The 22732-nt window shown below is 37.1% G+C and overlaps 1 protein-coding gene across 38 annotated transcripts in view; it reads right to left on the bottom strand.

Moving 5' to 3' along the window:
• RBFOX1 (RNA binding fox-1 homolog 1) overlaps positions 1–22732 on the bottom strand; it is a 906682-nt gene that overhangs the window by 258577 nt on the left and 625373 nt on the right. For 2 of the 38 annotated variants that reach the window (XM_075767608.1, XM_075767610.1), the window contains exon 1: positions 21688–21852. The exons of 32 other annotated variants lie outside the window; for them this stretch is intronic. In XM_075767608.1, the coding sequence (XP_075623723.1) occupies positions 21688–21831 (144 nt within the window). In that variant the 5' untranslated portion in view covers positions 21832–21852. Of the gene's footprint in view, positions 1–16679; positions 16720–21687; positions 21890–22732 lie in introns of those variants that run through there. 4 more of the 38 variants (XM_075767621.1, XM_075767612.1, XM_075767599.1 and 1 more) reach the window with 4 other exon arrangements.

The following is a 22732-nucleotide window of genomic DNA, read 5'->3' as shown; positions in this document are numbered from 1 at the left end:
AAAATGTTCATTTTAACTATTACCTATCTGTTTGGTTTAACAGAGTGAGCTGCATTTGAAGAGAGAGAAGATTTCTTTCACCTAGGAATAAAGATTATAAAATGGATTCTTCAAGCTTTGCTCAAATGACTCCTGTGGGACAACTGACATAAATACAGATTGTTAAATTGCTCTGTAAAATACCTAGTCATTTTTTTGTTTCAGCATGTATGTACTTGATAAGATGTTAGAAAATGTAAAGAGCAAGATTATTTGTACAGGGAAGGAGAGGCTCAAGGGAGGCTTTTCTGTGATCTGGTTTGGGACAGTTTTTGCTTAGCATTTTCATTAATTATTTTGGCACAAGGCAACATGCTGATGAAACTTCCTGATGACAAAGCTGGAAGGTACTGTCAAGACTTGAGAAGGATAAGAACATTATATAGAAAGAATCGCTCAACCTTACGGACTGCATTAACAGAAACAGGATGAAATTCAATAATACAAAACGTAAGGTCATCCTTCCGCTAATAACAGAAACTTTAGTTCTAAACTCAGGAAGAAAAAAAGCAGGACCTCACTGCATCTGTTTAAGGAATTTGAGCTGACAGTGTGATGCAAATATAAAATGGCAAATTATCAGTATTTCTTAATTAATTTTATTTCTCAATTAATTTCTTAGAGCTACTTCCAACAGCATACAGTTCTCTTCATCCATGTGAAAAAAAAAAAAAGGTCAAATTCAATTGCAACAGCTGTAGAGAAAGTCCTTTTTGTGTTGTTCAGGAGAATGGAGTTGTAACAGGAACCTAAGAAAGTTTGATTTGTTTATCCTAGCAAAACAGTCTGTGAACAGGGAAGAAAACAGTAGGAGGAAGAGACTGTTTAAGCTAAGGACAATCCTGACACACTAAAAAAATCAAGGAAAAAATAGTTATGAATAAATTTAGGCTGAAAATATTTTTTCAAGTTATTTTTTAAAAAGTATTTTGGTGTTGGTTAAGTAAGTTTCTAGAATAGCCTTGCAAATCCACAGTAACAAAACAGAATAGCTTATAAAAGAAGTAGCGCGGTAGTCAGAACACAGCAATGTACAGAAGGACCCTTTCAGTCCTTTGCAAGCAGTTTAAACATTCAAGAATAATGAAAATATCAAATGTTTAAAAAGCATTTATATTTACTACATTGAAAATTTTCATATATAAAAATAAACTTTGAAAATAAACTGTAGTTACCTGTTTTAATGAAAGGATGCTTTGCTTGCCTCACTATAACAACATGCTTCTAAATGTATAGCCGTATGGCACTCCAAATCCAAGCTCTGACTTTCTGGTTGGGCTCTTTGATGATGTCCCATGTGTGCACCAGCTACCTAAGTTCGCACAAACCTCTGTGAATCAAAACCACAGAAGTACAATACAGCTTTACTTGCATCTCCGCCCCATGCCCAATTCTGAACTTACGCCAATGCAACCACATCAGCTTCACCAGTTTATACCAACATATTTGTTCTCCCTCCCAGCCACGCAAAAAGGAAATTTGTCTTAAGTTTTAGAGTTTACCATTAGTTAGCATTAATGGTCACTCCTGTTCTGCAAGAATATATTGGATACATGAAATTTGATCATAAAGAGTACTGAGGACTCAGAATATGAGCCAGAAGAGTATGAAATACGCTGATAATTCTGTTTCACTTTAGCAGGACCTCTAACATGATTAAGGTTAAGCATGGGCCTAAATGTTTTTGCCTGGACAAAGCCAGAATGGTCAGTACTATACACACCAATCACCTGTTTGAAGCCACTGATGGTGACAGTACTTGTTTCCTGCCTACTCCAGGATTTACTCTCTGCAAAAAATTAACTATGTGTGTGGGTGGAAAAGGAGAGATCATCGCTTTTAAACAACTATACAGCTTTCACTTCCATTACATTCTAGAAAATTATAACACTGTTAGAAAAAAATGACATGCTAAGCCATCTTCAGTATGCTAATGGATGGCATGTTTCCTTCAGCTGTTTCCATACCCATTTTTTTTGTTAAAATTTTTCAAGGATTTTGTGAAAATTGATTTTAAAAATGAAAGACAGGAGAAAAGAACAAAAAAAATAGATGAACACTAGTTTTTATATATAAAATACACATACACAAAACATACAATCTTATTTGTTTCATTTCTGCAGAATTTTGCTAATAGGCAGGTATTTTTTATGAAAATGAATCTGCAGTTTTAAAAATTAGCAGCAATATAAGAATTTAGTCACACTGGACTGAAACTCCCGGGTGATACTACCCGAGTCATAGTTAAAAAGCTCATACAATACACACCTTTTTGAAAATTGTTAAAGACTATTTTTGCACCAATAATACAATGCATATTTGAATTGATTAATGTAAGAGACTATAATTATTCTACACAGAAATTGGCTGAATAATCAAACTTCCAAAATCTAACAGAGTAGCCCTGTTATGAACTTGCCTCCTAGAAAGAAGCTGGTTTTAAAGGTGAACAGCAAGCTAAAGTGGCAGTAGAAGGTCACAAAATACGTAAGTATTTCAGGCCCAGCAATCTAATGCCATAATGTTATGTTTTAGCATAGAACTGAAGCTACTGACAGGAGTGCTCTGACAGTGATTTCACTGTGGACTTGCCTAAAAGTCATTTGAAATGGCAAGGAAATGGAGACCACTGTACAGTATGGATGGCACACAGTACAAAATAGAGCCAGAAGTATGCCTGAAAACTGGGCTACACATTCAGGCAGAACAAGATGAAAATGATACAAGAAGGGTCAAGGTTTTGACCCCACCTGTATATAATACCTAAATGGCACATTAGGTATATATATTCTCCCAGCCAAAGCAGATGCCTAGTTTTACTAAGGTTTGAGGTAAAAAAAAAAAAAAAAAAAAAAAAAAAAAAAAAAAAAAAAAAAAAAAAAGACTTCAGCAATTTCCCTGGAGCCACGTTGCCTGGAAAAGGCAGATCCCTGCAATGCAGTCATCAGCCAATCAATGATGTATGCTCTAATCAGATCCTGACAGAAGTAATCTATTTAAGACCATCTTTCTGCCAAATAATTAATTCTTCTTAATACCTATATCTAGTTCAAAATACCACAAACAATGGTTCTTCCAAATGCTATACACCAACAAGCTTCAAATAATTTCTAATTCCTTCCAACATTGGCCTAACTTTCCCATCTCACAGATCATAAATAATTCAGGTACCACTTTGGCACCCTCTTTATAGCTTGTGCTATATCATATTTGATTCCTTTAAGCTCTTCAAGCCTCACGTTTTCTGGCCACCTTTCCAATTCTCCAAACGTTCTCCATTTTCTCTAAGACTTCTCAGTGGTTTTCTGGTAAAGGAAAATGCCAAACTGAGAAGATAAAGTGGTTTCCAAGTCTTCTGGTAGTTTCCATCATCCACGGCAACTTTAGATTACTGTCCCTAAAAAAGCATTACCACATCAGTACCATGCATGCTCCGAAAGAGGTGGTGAGCAGCCACTGATTAGCATTGCCTGAGTTAAGCATACAGCCAGGCATTAAATGAAACACTGGCAGATAGAAAAAGCTGTCCTGCATGTCTTCCCCCACCTTCCCAACTACAACTGCTGCCACTTTTAGAACTGCTACACTTGTCTTCCAAAGACTATTTCCACCCTTCTGCAAGAACCATTTGGGACCAAAGGGTCTTCAAGGGCATCAGAAGCACTATTCAGACTTGACCCCTGTCCACAGCTGCTGACTCTATTCCACTCTTCCAAGCAAAGCTTGAAGTACGTGTAGGAGCTGTTCGTGCCAAGCATCAATTCCCCAGGCAATTCCTATTATACTTAACAGCAGAAGCAAAATACAACATGGATATTTTAGTGACTTTTAAAGTGGAAAATATCACATATACAAATCAAAGATACCTATTGATCTCATACTGATACAAGCATGGCAGATGCTGTCAGAGTTTGAAGAGTTTATTAAGCATCCCTGTTTACAGTAGTGTATAGGGCAAGGGTATAGAAGCTGTTTACAGCGAGGAAAGCCCATCTTTTTCAAGTATGTGGAACACTGGTGAGATACAGCACGTTTGGTATTAACACATTGTTCTTCCGTACTTAAAGTTTCTATTTGAAAATTACATTAGCTCTTAGAAACAAATTAAAAACTAGCTGCAGTTCAAGATGAACCTAGCTGAATCTTTCCATCAGAAACCAACAACGCTTCAGTTCCACTGAAGTTCAACTTTCTATCCTTGTTCTTTTAAATATACATTGGTGGCAAATTTAGAGATTTCAAAGACAAATAAAGATAATTATAGTGCTGCTGACTATGAGAATTTCAGACAGAATTACTGCATGCAAAAATCTAGGAAGTATACGTGGGAAACAATTTGTAGCCCTAGAAAAATCAAAGCTTTCACATTACAGGCCAGTTGATCTTGCACTTGAAGTGCACTATCTCAGCAAATGTTGGTCTCTGAGTACGTGGCCAAACCTTTTTATTAGGCTTGACTAACTCCAAACTTTCTTTTTTGTTGTCAGTACTGCACACTGATTCACTTGCTGCTCTAGCATCTCACTGGCTAAAGAATGGCCTGTTTATTTTGCATTTCTTTTGGGATGCTCCCACAGAGATCATTTCTCCTTTCCCTCCTTGCATTGCCCCAAAACACATCCTTTTACTCCCTCAGCAACTATACGGTACTTGTCATCGCTTTCAAGGGCTCACTTCAGCCTATTCCTACCCTAGCCACTACTGCGAACAACTGAAAGATTAATTTCTTCTTCATATTGCCTTGAATATTATGCTCCTTCATCTCCTAACCACACTTAAAACGGCATCAATACTTTCTCCTATAATTTCCTGATACCAGGTAAGAACTTCCTATAAACATCTATGAATGTTCTCTTTCAGCCCATAAAATCTCCTCTTGCCAGAATGCCACACAAAAACATTGACCGCGGGATGAACTGACTGCTCAGTAGCATGGTGACCAATATCTCTGTTCCTCTGCAAGTCAGCTCTACGTTTTTATCCATCTTAGACTGCAAATTCCTTCTGAAGAGAACTGCGTCTGATACAAGGAGATCATCGCCTATGACAGTAATATGAAAGAACACACACACACACTCAAAAGGTATCTACTTAGCTTCACATTTTCAGGAACATATGAAGGCAGAGATTTTTACATAACTGGCTTGCCCTCGTCTACATCATTAGAAACCTTCAGTTCCTGCTTAGACTAGATTGCTAGAGATACATATTCGTCTCCTGATAGCAGGTAGACTGATACACTTCAGCGAGTCTCAAAACACATTCACCTACATAAGTGACAAATGTATGCTAGAGAGGGGAAGCAGGTTAAAAAAAGGAGTTAATGGATGCCTCTGTGGCTGGACTTCCCTTTGGCTACCACAGAAATGTAAGGACCTGTCATCATCTGCATATACCATGGCACAAAACTGGAGAACAATCTGTGAACCACTACTCCCTGAAAATACAAGCAAATAGCTATAGGTGCCTTTAGACTTACTATGTTTTTAGCATGACCAGCAGGTCGAGGGAGGTGATTCTCTCCCTCTACTCGGCTCTTGGGAGACCCCACGTGGAGTACTGCGTCCAGCTCTGGGGGCCCCAATACAAGACAGACATGGAGCTCCTGAAGCAAGACCAGAGGAGGCCACAAAGCTGATCCAAGGGCTGGAGCACCTCTGCTATCAAGACAGGCTGAGAGAGTTAGGGTTGTTCAGCCTGGAGAAGAGAAGGCTCCAGGGAGACCTTACTGCAGCCTTCCAGTACCTAAAGGGGCTACAGGAAACCTGGAGAAGGACTCTTTATCAGAGAGTGTAGTGATAGGACAAGCAGGAATGACCTTAAGATGAAGGAAGGGAGATTTAGACTAGCTATGAGGAAGAAATTCTTCCCTGTGAGGGTGCCGAGGCCCCGGCACAGGTTGCCCAGAGAAGCTGTGGCTGCCCCTGGCTCCCTGGCAGTGTTCAAGGCCAGGTTGGATGGGGCTTTGGGCAACCTGGGCTAGTGGAGGGTGTCCCTGCCCACGGCAGAGGGTGGGAACTAGATGGGCTTTGAGGTCCCTTCCAACCCAAACCATTCTATGATTCTATGATTCAGAAAGATTCCAAATCACTACCAGATTTGTCTTTTTGTGCCAGCATTCGTGTCAAAATTAAAGCAGGATTAATCTGAGAACTTCAGTTATTTAATGTGCTGGGCACTGAACTAAGAAGGAGGATAACATTAGACTATGCAAGAAGTCACATAGAAAATAATCTTCTAAAGCTACAAAAATTGTTGTGGCCCACATGGTGATGCGAGTTGTCTGTAGGGCAGCTCCTTCAATGAACAGCTCCACGGCCCTGTACAATTCTATTTGTGAAGGGAGTTCCTCTGTCTCCTGTTGTACTGGATCACTCAGAAAAGTTAGTTGCACAATTGGAATAAAATACTATTGCTTTAACTATCAAGAGTTGATTTTGACATGCATAAATTACTACTTATTCACAACACCAAGGACGTGTTGCAAAGGTCTTCACTATGTCTCATGTCTTAATGAGCACTACCTTGTTTTCCTTTACTTATGGAGTTCCATACTGGCCTTTATTACATAATTCCTACCAGCTGGACAGTGTACCACATCAGTTGTATTTCCACTGTTGACTTCTTTGAGAACAAACTCCCATCTCCAGGCTACTTCAGATATCTTCCACTACTCTGCTCTTGAGTTTATCTACCGTTTCTTAAAAAGTTGAAATAAGCCTCCAATCTATGTGAGGTTAAGCAATTTTGAAAATTTTGTATGAAATGTAGAACAGACACTTTCAAGATCTCATGCTTGTTTGACATCATGCAGTTACAGCCAAACTACTGAAAACGGCATACATCTTCCAGTGGCATAAATGATAAGCAGCATTACCTATATCTATTTTAAAAAATGTCAAGCTATATACATGTATTTCACAAAATATGTATTACTATCACACTTTCACATATCTTCCTTAACCTCATTCATTTATTCTTCTCTTTCGTGTGCTGGATCCAAGATGCCCAAGAAATAGGTATTTTTTGCATTTATCTTCCCAACAGGTAGGAGCAGGCTGTAATCTTTCCCTTGGGGTACATTCATTTGCAACTACAGACCAGAGGCAACAAATATATTTTTCCTTGCAAATCAGGAACAGACTGACTTCTAGTCAATATCCAGTCTTAATGAATCCTATTGATATACTCAAGCAATGCCATGATAGATCATCATCCATTCCACACAGGATTTTTGCCAATACTTGAGCACACAACCAGTCTCACTCAGTATCAGTCCATGGCCGTCTTGTTGATGCTAACATGCATGAAACAGGATCTTGGGAATATAACAGTGTGTTCTAGAACAGACAAGCCATCTGCCTGTCACTGTCATCCATCAGACTTTGGTTGTGTGGAGATGATAGATAGCCACACATTTTTATTGCCAAAGCTGGTCAAATGGACTTCTCTTTATTGCTGTAGTCAGGCTACTCTGACTACTGTATCACAGGGAGCTATGACTTCTTCTTGACCCCAATTAGCACATTCATTATTCATCAAAGTACAGTTTTCATTTGCTTCCCTTGGGAACAGCAGAGTATCACTCTGAAGATCTTTCAATACAACTTCACCTCCTTAATACACACTGGATTTGCTGACAAGTAACAGCTACTTATTCCCCTGAGTAAAGTTCATATTAATAGGACTGCATAGTGAATCATGAGATGGTATTAAGTCATGCCTCCTGCCTGTATAAATACATCATTCAAGCACCCTACTATGCCACGTGCAATGGTTTGATTGCAGAAACCAGCATAGGGTAGATATCCTACGTGAGCAGGGTGCCTTGGAGAAATAACCTATTCAAACGCCAAAATAATAAAGACCCTACAGGTTTTTAAAGGGATCAGAGGGAATTTCTGTTCAGAACTGACAAGTTTCATATTCTCCAGAGATAAAATATCAAGACTTGAAGGCATTAGATGTAATGCAAGCTATAATTCAGCTCAATTCAAGACATCGGCAATAGTTTAAGTACGGAAGTTTAGCCAAGAACTACAAGCTAGGAGCATTTGAGGCAGGCAGGATTTGGCTGAAAGCAGTAGAAGGCACAGTTGATATGAAGTTTGCCACCAAATCTGAATACCGCAAAGTTAAGAAAGCTTTTCCAACTTTATCGCTACTTTATGTCTTAAGGCAGTTCAGTCTCATAGGTATCTCCTAATGCAACTGTTCGGATACACACTTGATCCCACATTCAGCAATCCAGCCACCAGTCCTAAACTCAGCCTGATGTTTTACAGGTTGCTGCTGTGCACAGCCTATCCAGGCAACAGATTACACAGCACAGGGGTACCTGCCTTTTCCTGAGATGGCTCAGATCTCTTCTGCCCGTAGTCTGAGGGTCTGTGACTGGGGCCAGGCCAGCATGAGTGGAATTGTTCCGGTACTCTCTGCAGGCACCTTCAAGTAAACAGCTAGTACATAGGAAAACTACTTTGAAAGAATAAAATTCTCTGGATTAAGTTTCAACAAAACTTCCTGGTAATACAGCAAATAGATCTCACCTTAAAGAATCACATCACGTGTTTTCTTTCTTCCTCTTCCGCAAGACCTCTTAGACAATAATCTACTTTCATTATACATTCCAGTCCTAAATAACTATTCTACCAAACAGGTGATTTTCTTCAGCAACCACAGTGGATACTGAATTCATGCGAGTACTTGATTTCTGATGTTACCTCTCCCAACAGCTTCCTCAGGACAAGGTAAACCTATGGGGATCATGCTACTGATCAGAATAACAGAAGAGGATAGAATAAGCACCGATGAACAGAAAACCCTAACACTGCTGTACCAATGCCAGATGGTAAGAGCCCTTCCTGTCATCCTCTTATAAACTTTTCTACTTTTGGTTAATTCAATTTGATATTAGAAGGGACTACAGAAAGGATGGCCTTTTTAATCTCACCTTCATTTAGGTTTTAATCAACCTTTGTCAATCCCATCAGCAAAGGACTGGCATAAATTTGTGCAGAGGAGGATGACAACAGAAGAGGATTATTTCTGGTTTTATTGATATCAGTATTTTAGCTGACTTTAGCTGATATTAAGGTTATTACTTGGATAAAAGTAAGATTTTATCGCTGCAAGAAAGAAGATACAGTAGGCTCCCCCTAAAATGCAAGATGTACCCAATTCTCCTGCAGTGCAACGTAGGAGAATCAGACACCAAAAATTCCACTCAAACTCTCTGACAGAGAGCATCTTACCTTTTCCCAAGATTTTTCAATAGCAATCTGTCCCTAGCTAGAAGAAATGCAACCCATGATACTATCTGGTACAAAAGCAAAATACCAAAATGCCTGTTACTGAACACCAGGAACAAATGAAAATAAGTATGATAGTCCTCTACAGGTTTTGACTTGTTTTGCTCAACAAACGTGAACTACACTGAAAGTTCATATCCTCTTGTTCCCACAGACATAACTTTTGCACATCTGGATTATAAATGCTATTATTGGAACATCCCTCTGGTATTGCAATGACAGAAAAGTGCTACATAGCTGCTTCTACAGCGCTGTTAAGATTTCAGGGTAATTAATGAGTCATCTGGGACTAGTGAATTCTTACAGAAATTATTTTCAAAGGTTTTTATAATTCCCTCAATTTTTTTCTTAATCATAGGTCTCCTTCACGGCCTGCTTCCTTAGATACTTGTGTAATCTAGCACTACTGCATAAGCAATGGGAGTTACCAACCTTTTTGTTGTCTACTGATCTATTTGGCCATTTCTGGTACTAGTAAAAGAGCTAATTTCCTGAATCATCATCTCCTTACTGTTCAGCCCCGATTAGCTCTTTAAGATGACACAAACAAAACATTGAACAGTTTTGTGCTCCACAGCCCTAAATCCTCACGAAGCTATGCAAATAACCAGCGTCCGCTGCTATCACAGATCAGACACCGCCTGTTGTAACTCAGCTTCCTTCATAAATCTGTGAAAATAACTTTCCCTTTGAGTTTCCATAAAGCAGTTTCAAAGTTCATTTTCTGCTGGAAGTGGGCACATACCAGTTGTTTAATTTTAGTGTAAATAAGCACTTAAAACTATTCTCAAGCAAAATATACAATAATATGACGAGAGAAAACGCACATGAACTGTACAATGCATTAATTTTACAGCAAAGCCAAGGATAACATCTTTAGCGGAAGTCAATCAACTATGTTGATCTACCCCAGCAGAGATTCTGATCCGGGTTTTCTCTCCCATTAAAATCCATCTCTACATTACGTAGGAGAAAAAAGCCTGTGAATGCTCCATTCCCACGCATGCATTTGAAGACACCCGCATGGTTTGTTTGGCTGTACGCAGAGACACACATATGTTTGTTGAGAGCCAGCAGTTCCTAAGAGACACACCCTACCAAACCATTTAGCAATAAACATTGTAGAAAAAACCCAAACAAAACCACAATACCCCCTTCCCCCCAACTGGTTTTCTGGAAACACCTTGAAAACAAAGTTCCCTGCAAACATTACCCTGGCATTCTGTCATTTTTGGTTTTAGAAAACTGTATTTAGAAGTTCCTGTTTGAGCTTCCATTTGTCCCATGTTTGTGGACAGTCAAAACTGCAAGTGCAATCCTCCAAGTCTATTGAGGAGCATTAACCGACACTTGAAGGAACAGATTTGAAAACCCTGTTTTACATTCACATCTTGGCAGGGGAGTACTGAGGGTTGTTCTCCCCTGAGTAAGATCTGTGAGAGTAAAACCAGTCTGAGCATTGCCTTCCCCAACTGATGGGAACAGCGTAAACTTTCACCCAGAAATAATTCAAGTCAATTAATACTTTTTCTGTAATCAGTAAGAGTTCATCAGTAGCTGTTTCAGTACTAAATGAAAGTTAATACAGACTTCTAATTTTTCATTTGCGTTCACAACTCCAGAGCACTATTTAAATATAAAATGTTTAGTGAAATCAATTTAGTAGTGGCGAAATCAACTTAACCCATATATTATAAACTAGAAATTCCCTATTAAGTAAAAACTGTCTAAGATCATCACATATTTTTTAATGGAGTAGCATTTATTCAACCAAAATAAAAGATTATTGTGCAAATACTAGACAACTAATTACATAATGTACCTTTACAAAATCACATAATGTGGGTGCAGCTTGTTTCCCTGTTTTGTGTTTGAAAAATAGATTGTTTAATAACCCATCAAAGCTATCTGTAAACCAAGGAAACAATAGAGCAGATGTTGACTGTTGTCTTGTGCCTCACAGACATAATTAAATACAATGAAACACTCTGCACCCAAATAATAGAGGACAAACAAATACAAAAATAGTACTTTATAAACATAAACCTCATTTACTGGGCACCTATCTTATATTAATCTGTGATATTTAAACCACTGATGAAAATGGAAAAGGAGGTATTTATCTGCCTTCAGACTACAGAACAAACTACAAACAAAAATTTCCTCTCAGTAGTAAGTAGCTTTAATTTCTGCAATACAGATTCCCACGTTGCTGACTTTCATAAAGCTAGGAGGGAACTGTAGGTTCTATTGCAACAAAGCCAGGACAGGGCACTCACATTTTCTGTAAGCAAAAGCCACACGAATCAATCACTCTGAATGATCCAAGCAGAAGAAACCCACTGCGCCTGCTGTGTAGTACAAAGTCTTAAGGTTCCCATGGAAAGCCAGATTCCCTTTAATTGCAAAACACGTTCCCTCTAATTATGTTCTACCTGCCTCTCCTTTTGTAAAACAGTAATGGAAAGTAAAGATTAGATTGTATAAGTATCAAACCAAGTGCTTATTTTATGGGACACTCTCCTAGAACATTCTTTAATGCCCAATTTCACATCAGATTTTCAAAGCTTTTTTTAAGTGTCCTTCTTTATCTTCATTTCTATAATCAAATGTAGAGACATACTTTCTTTAGTAATATCAATATTGATTCACTATCTAAAAAAATCATTATGTGAAATAATTCAAAATTAAGTACCCAATCCTGCAGTTGCTATTAGGAAACAAAGTTTCCAGTTTAAAAAAAAAAAAATAAAAAAAAATCCCAACACAAAAAACCTCACAACTTCGAAAATTAACACTCACATTTATTGCAAAAGAACATAGAAGTATATTTTTGCTAATAAAAATTATCTTGATTTTAAAATGATAAATATTTAATAAGTGTTATTAATTTATTTACTTTAGATAAAGAATACAAAATTGCTTTGTTTACTGGAAACATGTTTTGCCTTTACATGTTATTTAGTTGTTTCTAAGAAATAAGACAGAATATAATGTGTTCTGCATGTCTTTATGTTAATAAAACCATATTAGCCTCTTTCCATAGACAACACCATAAAGCATAAATACCAAACAGAAAACAAATGGAAGTATAATGCCACTATGAAGCAAACCAATCAACCCTAAAACAGCCGAGATGATCTCATCCAGTAGGTCATTCATTCTTTATAGAAAAGAAATTAAAATATTCCTAGGTGAATCAGATTAAGAAAAAAAAAAAAAACCACAACAAAAACCCCACACCCTCAGCAGCTCTGAAAGGTTGTAATGCACTAAATTCCTTTGATTTATGAAGGCAGCATCCACCGCACTGAGCAAAACAACTCAGCATGCCAGGACCCCTTTCCCTGAAATTCCTTTATTAACACAACCTGGCTCTGCTAGTGAACAAAAGCAGTGGTGCGGTGTGTATAAATCATTAATACTATGCTGTGCAATGGCTGAATTTCCTGTGTGAGCTGGAAAGCCTTCCTGCACAACAGGGATTTTGGGGTTGGAATTGGCTGCTATGAAATGTACTTCATCATTCTCTGTGTTTGACGCTTCCCAATAGCTTTGTAGTTTTCCTTTTTCTCCCCCAAGCCCAGCAACTGCAATAGAAATTTATTGGATTTTATGTCTGCAAATAAAGGAAAAGAAGGAAAGAAGCAAGTAAACCCGTTTAGAAGTAGAATCCCTTTCCCTTCACTTAAAGACAGGTTGTGTTCAAACAAAATCTACTACTAATAAATAATTTGATTTTTTTAAATGTTTAGTTTACCATTTTAAACTGAAAAAGCCCTACTGAAAGTGGGGCTAGTCTTAACGAAAAAAACCTCAAAAAACCCAACAACAAAACTATTGTCACTGAAAAGGTGACTCCTCTCCAAATGAAGTCATTTTCCATTGCAGCATTTATTTTATTTGATTCAAGAGCAGGCAGAAAGAAGGGCAATGTCTGGGCATGAGGAACTCCTGAAGTTAGCAGTATCAGCAGTTTTACTTTATGTGTACCAAAAATCTTTCCACAGAGCAACAGGCAATTTCATGTACATATGCTAAGCATGGTGTTCCAAGTGGAGCTGGAAAAGATGGTAGCAACAGGAACAGAAAAATAAACCAAAGCCCTTGGAATTGCAATTTCTGAACACTCCTGTATTTTTGCAGTGACACAGACTGAACTTGGCCAGGGAACATCAAAACTACTTATCTTGCCTCTGAAGTAGATGTAATACAAAAATGACAAAGTTGAATGTTTTTTCAAACTTAGAAATGAAATAGCAAGTAGGCTTTATAAAACATTCTGCACTAAAATACTGCTCTTGGGGCTAGACTTAGAAAAACTGGAGTATGACAGAGTAATGCTAGAAAAGCAGTCTCGAACCGTATGCTACCCATCAGGAAAAATGACATGCATTATAAAAGTAACGAAGGTTACAATCAGTCTTTCAGCTAGGCCAGAGCACCATTCTGAAGGTATCAAGCTTCAGCACCACCGACAAACGAATGTATTGCCATCTAAACAGTAAATATTTAAGACATCTGAAATGCAGTTTTGCAAAAGTGAATGAGCTCAAGTCAGAATAGGGAAACAATCCAGTGTGCCATTTTACACTTACGCAGCCGTCCAGCAGACTAAAGATTACAAGAATAAGCCTGCAATGCATGCAGAAGTCCCTCTGCATTACACAATAATGACATTCTGAACGGAAATAAATGAAGCCCCTGCAGTGCTATTCTGTCAGCTTTTGAAAGTAAATAACTTTGCTTCTGACAAGAGAGAGACATTTTTTTCCTCCTCCTGCCATAGAGCATTAATTGAGCTATGCAGCCATGTAACATCCCAGAGACAGGACTAATACATGACAAGGAAAAAGCGCTTAAGACAGGAAGGGACACTCATTGAATATATGGACTGCCTGACTTCTTTTCACCCCCAAATTTTGACACTAGCTCTGTTTTGACAAGATCTTATTTGCTGGGAGAACTTCTAATAGGTTTTTCATCTAACTCTTACCAAAACTTAGTTCAAACAAACACTTTAAATTCACACTATCTTATGAAAGACAGTACTATTATGAAAACATAAGCTTCTATTTTAAAACTTCTTACCATTCCTTGTTTGTGAAGAAAGTTTCATGCCCATAATCAGTACCTGTAATTAACTATTTAATTTATAGAAGGCTTACTAGCCACAGTAAAGATAATGAAGATAGCTATAAAAGAAGAGGCTATGAGAAGTAAAACAGAAGCAGCAGTCTTCAGAACTCCATAATAAACGTTAGTGCAAGTCAGTAAGGAATTGAGGCAAGGCGTATCATAAGTATATACACACATCTCTCAAATTTCTATGAGATTATACTATTAGATTTATGCACAGTTACAAAAAAGGCACATTCAAGATGTTACAGACAGGAAGACCAACAATTTTTGGTGTGTTTTGATATAAAGGGTCAAAAGGTAAATTTAAAAAATGATCCAAGATGAAAGCACTTGCATTCTTATTCATGAGCGTCTGAACATCTGAAGTATTTCAATTCTAAAGCACCATACACTTTCTTTCTATATCTGGGGGAAAAAATAAAAATCAGTGACTCACTGTGAACAAAAAATAATTCACTGAATGCTTCGGTTCTTACTACAGTATCTAATTTTGATTCTGCATGTGTTCAACACAACGAGAAAAAGCAGGATCAAAACACAGTGAGATCTCTCCACAGCTGGAGCCTGCTATAGTGCAAAAGACCAAAGGCCCAACTACAACTAGTCAGGATACTATAGGCATTAGAAATGCTATTTTCTCTAATTAAATTCACTGGACTGCTGCACTGACAGAGTAGGAGGGGAAGCAAAATGTAAAAGAAGCCAATGGCACTGCACTAGGCAACTCAGAGGTAAATGAGCAATGCTAGCAAAGAAATGACAGGGGTTCCTCAGGAGAGCTCTTGTACTACACATCACACTTTAAAACTGATAAATCAATCACACATACACCTTTAAAAGGCAGGAAAGCTTGAAGGATTCTTAGAGGGTGTTGACTTCTCCTTTCCACTAACATTATTCTAACTCTATAAAGCAAGGTGATAAATTCCAGTGTCACAATTTCCATCGCTTTCGTTTATACTACCTATTAAATATTTCAAAAATACTTCAAACAGAATTAATATTAACATGATGATATTATTTATTTACCCTTTCAGAAACTCACATATTCAAACCCAAAAAACTTCATAGTCTAGTATTGCATGGCTACTTGTCAAAAAAAAATATCTAAACAAACTGAATGAAATATCTACTAGTTGCCCTGAGAAAAAACCCCGCTTAAATAACCAACACAGACTTTCCTTGGCATAAAATATCACACCACACATTTTTTCAGAAAATAAACATCCATACAGATATTTAACAAATATCAATGAATACTGACAACCTATGAATAGCTCACAACAGATAATCTAGCCATCGCTTTTCAGTTGAGTGTTTAAAAATTTTCAAAGAACCCAGTTATAAAAACAATGATTCTAAGCCAAAAATATTCACGTGCTTCTGCCACATGGTAGCTCCTTTGCAACTGCTCTTACTCTTATATTCCAAAGCAGCAAGTAACCTTCTTAACTGGTTCTGGTTGGTTGGAGGGGGTTAGTGTTTGGGGTTGGGTTTGGGTTTTTGGTTGGGTTTTGTTGTTGTTTTGAGGTTTGTTTTGTTTTGTTTTTTCCTTCTTCTGGTATTTAAAAAGACAGGAGTACTTAACTAAAGCACCTCCTCTCGGTATTGTGAGAAGAGACTGACCTTGTTCGACAACCTGTAGTTAAATGCCCCAAACTAGCTCTTATTCAGAATGAATACTGCTACCGCACTTGATCTCTAAGCCACTTCTCATTAGTCTCTGGAAAACAACAAAACAGCTCTTGTGAGACAAAAAGATATGTAAACACGTACATTTGTCTTGAATCACCGGTGGAGTCTCAAATACCAGCTTCGAAGTTTATTGGTGAATACCAAATTATCTTATTTACCCTAATTAAGATAAACAGCGCATCGAAACATTGTTCCTTACTTCTGCATTAACAGTACTTCTGGATGCAACAATTACAGTCCCACCTTTTGAGGTCTGTTTCATTCATACAGTAAAATTCCCGAAGAGTGCCACACAGCTCCCTTAGGTGCAAATGCATCCACATGATATTGTTTGCAGCATGGTAATTCCTTTTTTTGTTTTAACAGAGTACTATAATTGATCTGACAAAGTACAGTTTTTTACCCTACACATATGAATAAACAAGCACTATGTTTCTCTTGGGGCAGTGAAGCTGGTTAAATGAATCAGAAAACCCTGAAAAGATTGCCTACCCTCAGTCCATCAGCTACTGGACAATTATTCAAGGCCCAGCTGTAAGAAAAACAGATGGTGAGTGAGCATTAGTAACGTGGACTTCTTTTCACTCATGCAGTCATAAGCAGAGGTTGTATGTTCTCACATGAAAATTGCCATGAAATAGCAGACTGAGGAACAACATTGTGCAAAGACTCCAATTCGTAAGCTAGCAGATGCTTAAAATTTTCATGAGCAAAAGTCAGATTAACTGATTTTACAGGACAGCCACAAAGTGAGTACTATAAATGGACTAGGTAAAGAAAGGCAGTGTTCTCATGATAGGCTTAAACAGTGTCATCATAAAACATCAGTTACTGAATTCAACTAACACACCTGATCCTTTGAAGACTCACTAAAGTATAAAATGCAAAAGACACATACTTAGAACTGTAACTGCAATGGTGGCATTCAGCAATTGCTGTGCTTGCGCTCTATAAAAAAGGTAAACTGTATCCAGGAATTGTTCATCCATTTTAATTCTTTACACAATTTTAGCACAAAGATAATCTGTTCTAATCCTTATTCCATTATTGACACTATTGACTACATCAATTGAAAATGCTACCAAATAAATCAAAGTTGAATCAAGCCATGAAGAAAGAATGTGATAAAAAGTCTTTCAGACTCCTATAAATCATCAGATCCAGAAGCATGACATAAGTAACTGAGTGGGGAATTCAGCTTTTCTCCATAGTCATAATGCTTAAGGCCCAAATAAAATTACACTAATTTACCATGTAAGCACTAATGGAATAGCTGGGGTAGAGATGGAGGGTTTGTTGGTTTTTGTTTTGTTTTCATGGTGGATTCTTTTCGTCATTGATACCAGAGCTGTACCGTGAACTACTTTCTTGTTAAAGACAGAAAAGGTTGATATTGAAGTTTCAGTTCAATTGTTTTCGATCTGTGAATGTCCACTATGAGCAATTGCTCCATTTAAGAGGAATTACCCTTTGTACAAACCACTTCACTATTTAAAACAAAGCACATCTATCATCATTAAACAGAAAAAAAAAATTACCAATTTTAAAATAATGACAGCAGCACTGCATACTATGACATGGAATATTATTTGATGTTTCAAAACAACAGTTGTCTTTGTTACTTTACTCGGAAAATAACAACTAAATAACCCTATGTCCAGGCAAACACATATGATAGGGAAATACCAGTTAACAGAACTAAGCTACCATTAACATATGCTAAATCCCAAGTTACAGGCGGTCAAAATTTTGCTGCAAAAATTACTTGACACTAGCATTTGATGTAAGCTTGTGGTCAGAAATTATTTCTTGCATTGATACGTCATATTAAAGAGAAGAGAAAATCTGTGTACTTAGTTGTTTCTAACACCATAAAATATTACCAAATGATAGGGTAATGACACTACACATCCAAGTTCCCTTTTCCTTTGTTGAAATCTTTAAAATATTGACGCTAGGTAAAATTCTAACCCAAGTGCATGTACAGTTTTCCCAATTGTCCCTATCTGTATAAATGACGCAGTAAAAACTTCCAAATCAAAACCCTATCTCCTCCTTCTGTTTGTTGCTGCCACTGATACAGTCATTTTGGTTTTCATGCTCTTTGCAATCTCTTTCTGGATTTCTAAATTTAGAAGCAGCTTAGTAGGAGAACTTCCAAATAATTTCAGACCATTTTAAATAGCTTAACTAACTTGGAAGCATCCTTCAGTTTTTGTGGGCTTTTTCAAGTGAATATCTCACTGACAGTTAATCCATAATGTGAACTAGGCCTCTATTTTATTTATAATTTTCAACTTTATTTTCAACAGTTAAGCTTTAAATGTTTTTAGGTGAAGCATCCTTTATGCACGAACTGTTTTAAAACAATTTATTTCCTCACTTAGCTCTTAAAACATTATATATGTGTGTAATCTGGAAGATATCAGAGCAAATACCACTGGAACAAGTAGTAGAGCACTTCTGTGGGTACACTGTGGAAAACAATTTATCTATTCATACTAAACAAACTGACCAAGCGGTGTTAGTTTAGCAACTAAATAATGACCAATTTTAAATGACTACCAACACACAGATTTTCCCCAAATGATTAATACAGCTCTACAGAAAACCACTATCCTCATGGCTACATAAATATTTATTGACAGGAAGACTGGTTTGCCCATCTTGAGAAGAACGTAATGCCTTTTATAGTCTTTCAGGAAAGACATATATCCAATTATAAAACTTAAATGTGACAGAACACTAAAGTATTTGGCAGATACACACAAAGATAGAGAATAATTTTTTTCATAGATTCTAAATAGAAAGAAAAGTTTAACAACTGAGAGAGCGCTCAGTTGTAAAACAGATGTCTGAATTCATTTTAATTGAGGTGCGAGTGAGCAGACATATTTGAAGTACAATTTTTAGAGGAAAAAAAATACTCAGTAGGTTCACATAATGTCTATATCCTGCTGGTCACAGGATCCACAGGCGGTGGGAATCACTAGTTATTAAGTTGCCAGACAAAGCTTTTAGGTTACCAGTATTTAAGATCGACAGGCAACTTTATAGAAGGAGAAAAACACTTGCAGGTTCACTAAAATAGTGATATTTGCACTAAACATACAAAACATACGTATTTTTGTAGGCTTGCTAGATATTATCAGATATGGGATAAACATTAAAAAAACCAAGTAGACTGTCATGGTAAAAATTTATTAATGTTTTTCAAAAACATAAAACACTTCTTATCCTTTCCTATTTAAAATCTGAACCGTGTTACGTTAGCTTTGTAGGTAATGTCACCACAGTACTATCTTTCTGCCTGAATAATTTTGAAATAAAGTAACATTGTTTCTAAAGAAATACTTAACCAAATACATAAAACAATAAATCATATCTGAACCAAGATGATAATTATCTGACTCTCTAGGAATCCAGAATAACTAAAATGCCAACCAGCAAAAGAAGCAACAAGCACAGAATTTTGAACCTGCCACAATTATCATCAACAATTCAGATGACTTTTTAACTTATATGTAATTGTGATTAGTAGAGGCAGAATGATTCTAAACTGACAATAGGATTAACCAGATGAGAAAGCCAACACTTCAAAAAAAATAGATACTTTCAGTGTGGCAGTTAATCCACTTAAAGAGTTAAAAATTATTCGCTAGATATAGCACTTTGTAAAGTGCATTAGCAATCACTTCTCATATCTCTCTCAAATGGAATAGATGGAACCGAATTCACTATTTTAAAGTAATCATTATGGTTGCACAGTTTCTTAAAACCTTAAAGCAGTGCCCTACTATAGATGTGTTTGCATAATGATACTGCAATAGCTCACACAGGAAGGTTATTATAGCATCTAACCTCATCTGTATGTTATCCTTTATCAGCTCCTTGTGTGGCCACGTTGACCTCTCACCCTAATTCACATTTTTCCTTTCAAAAGCTAGATCCTTAACATACAAATTGTTGTGTGGCAAACTCAGGAGAACAAATCCAACAAAATGCAGGAGTACATTTTGTATACAACCAGTAAATGCACAAGTCACACTGGATCATTAAAGCTGATCTACAAATGTCATTTCCAAAACGTATCCAGAATATAGAACTACTAAGAACATACATTTTAATTATGACATGCAATTTATTTAAATATTAAACACATCATATTTATCTAACGCAAATTTTAATTGCAGACATATGAATCCCTCCCACATACATGATAATCTAGGGCATATACAAGAATCTTGTATTATGCACTCCATGCTGTAAGTCAGAAATGGTTTATACTACACTATTGAAGGGGAAAAAAAAGCTACAGAAGGGTTTATATCCTGCAAATACTTGAGTTCTGTTCTTCCAGCAGTAACAGAAAGCAAATATTCTGAAATAAAAATAAGCTTTACATCTATTTTATTTAATCTTTAGGAACAAAAATAAATACTGTAAAACATCTTTCAGGCATTTGTAAATGCAGAAATAAAGTTAGAGGCCGTTTCATGGAAGTCAATATGCATATAAACTATTGTAGTGGAAGTTGGAAGAAATGCCCCTGTTTGTTACAGTAGGCACAAGAATCTTCTTCCCTGAAGTTTCAGCAGAAAGTAACAGAATAAACAGGATTAATCATTTTTGCATGATAACATATTTCTGTCTTGGCTCTACGTACTTACTAGAGGACTCTCTGTAACGGTGGACTCAGTTAAAATAGAGAAGTAGAATACAATGATGATTCCAAAATACTAGTTTAAAAAATAAGGTGTTATTATCCAGTTATTTATGTCATGTTATAACAGAGAGAGGGTACCAAATAGTAAATAATATGGGGAGGGAGAGGGATGGAAATAATTAAAAACCCTAGAAGCAAAAATTATATGAAATGACATAAAAAAAATAATCTTAAAAACAGACTAGAAATTGGTATCGTTTTGCTGGTATCAGAACATTTTTTTTAAACCCATTCCAATATACTTCTGTGATAGAAATATTAATTCTGCACAAATATAGCTTTATAAATCTGGTGAGGTTTTTTTTCCTTTTTCTTCGGTGAACAAAAAATCAGCTTGATTTTAATCAGCAGCATGTTTCAACACAGACTTAAAATTCCTGGCTTCAAAGAAAGCTTAAACAAAATTGCCATTGGGCACATTTACATTAGAAGTATAATTTATGCCTGCAAGTGAATAAAGAGCAGTTCTTTATGGCTGAAACTCTGCTACAGTATCCACGAGAAATGCAGTCAAAGTACTATGCTAAATATCTATAAACAGCATCAATAAAGACATTGCACTAAAAAAAAAAAAATATGCAAAAGCTTGATGCTCTGTTAAAACATATTTTCTACTCACTCACCATTCTTAAGTGCAGGCACAACATTCAGTCCACACAGTGGGAGACATTTATACAGTCTATTCACACAAAAAATATCTCCAAGATTACAAATCCCCCAAACGATGCTGACAAAGCAGGCACTATAGGAAAAGAAAAAGTTAAGCAAACTTACCTGCTGTAAGTACATAAAAGTCAAGGCACAGGAGAGCTGGGGACACATGCCCACATTCGGCAGTGCCACGCAGGTTGCACCCGTAAGGGGATGCTGCATGGTGTTGCTCTGAAGTCTACGTAGAACAAGTGAGGGGGCTTGCATGCAAGCACGTTTGCCCTATCTTGTCACTACGTTTTTTTCCTTTTGCTTATTTAAGTAAGAAACAGTATTTCTCGACTGCCTTTTTTTCCCCAGCGCTAGATCCCTACATTCATTTGTCAGCTAAGGCAACTTGGTAGATTTAAACTACGAATTTTTAACAGAGAGGAAAAAAAGAAGACACAGCCTGCAGCCTATTGATGAGCAAATGGAACTTCCTCAATGACAGAGAGAGCTGAAGCTTGTCTCACAACAGTAGCTGCTGACTAGTAGAGAGAGATTGACTCAGTGAGGCTCAGTCGGCTGGTGCTGATGCTGCACAGCTTCTCATTTGTCAAATGGGTCCTAGGGCAGGGTCTTTACCACTCACCAAAATTCAAATACTGCATTTTAAAAATCCCTGGAGAGGATAGGGAAGGAGAGAAAGTGAGCGTGCTGCATCACAGGCGTCCATGAGATCTGGGCAATTAGTGTCATTGCCCAGCTGGGACTGAATGCCTGTTATGATTCTGTACGCACACATAGACACACTCACACACACACTTTTTTTTTCCCCCCTCCCAGGACTCACACCTGACATAAAAGGGCTTTCCCCTTCTCAGAACAGAAGTATCAAGCACAAACTAGGGAAGGGAAAGAATCTTGGCTAGTCAAGAGGATTCCAGCAAATATACAGTAGTATCAGTAAATGAGCTTTTTTTAAATACAAATTAATTTTATATCTACATTTCATTCACCATCTAGTTTCCCAGAAAAGTCTATAAAAGCATTACAGTGAAACTGTGAAATATCTGTGTAACCACTGCAGCAGAAACACTAGGAATGAAACAAAACTCTATGGCAAACTGTGTATACTTTACTGGGGGGAGGGGAGCAGGCTTGGATAAAGACTCTATCTTAAAAT

Source organism: Balearica regulorum, chromosome 15 (assembly GCF_011004875.1).
Source record: "Balearica regulorum gibbericeps isolate bBalReg1 chromosome 15, bBalReg1.pri, whole genome shotgun sequence".
Classification (NCBI taxonomy): domain Eukaryota; kingdom Metazoa; phylum Chordata; class Aves; order Gruiformes; family Gruidae; genus Balearica; species Balearica regulorum.
The sequence above is the reverse complement of the archived record's forward strand: the minus strand, read 5'-3'. Positions and strand labels throughout refer to the sequence as shown.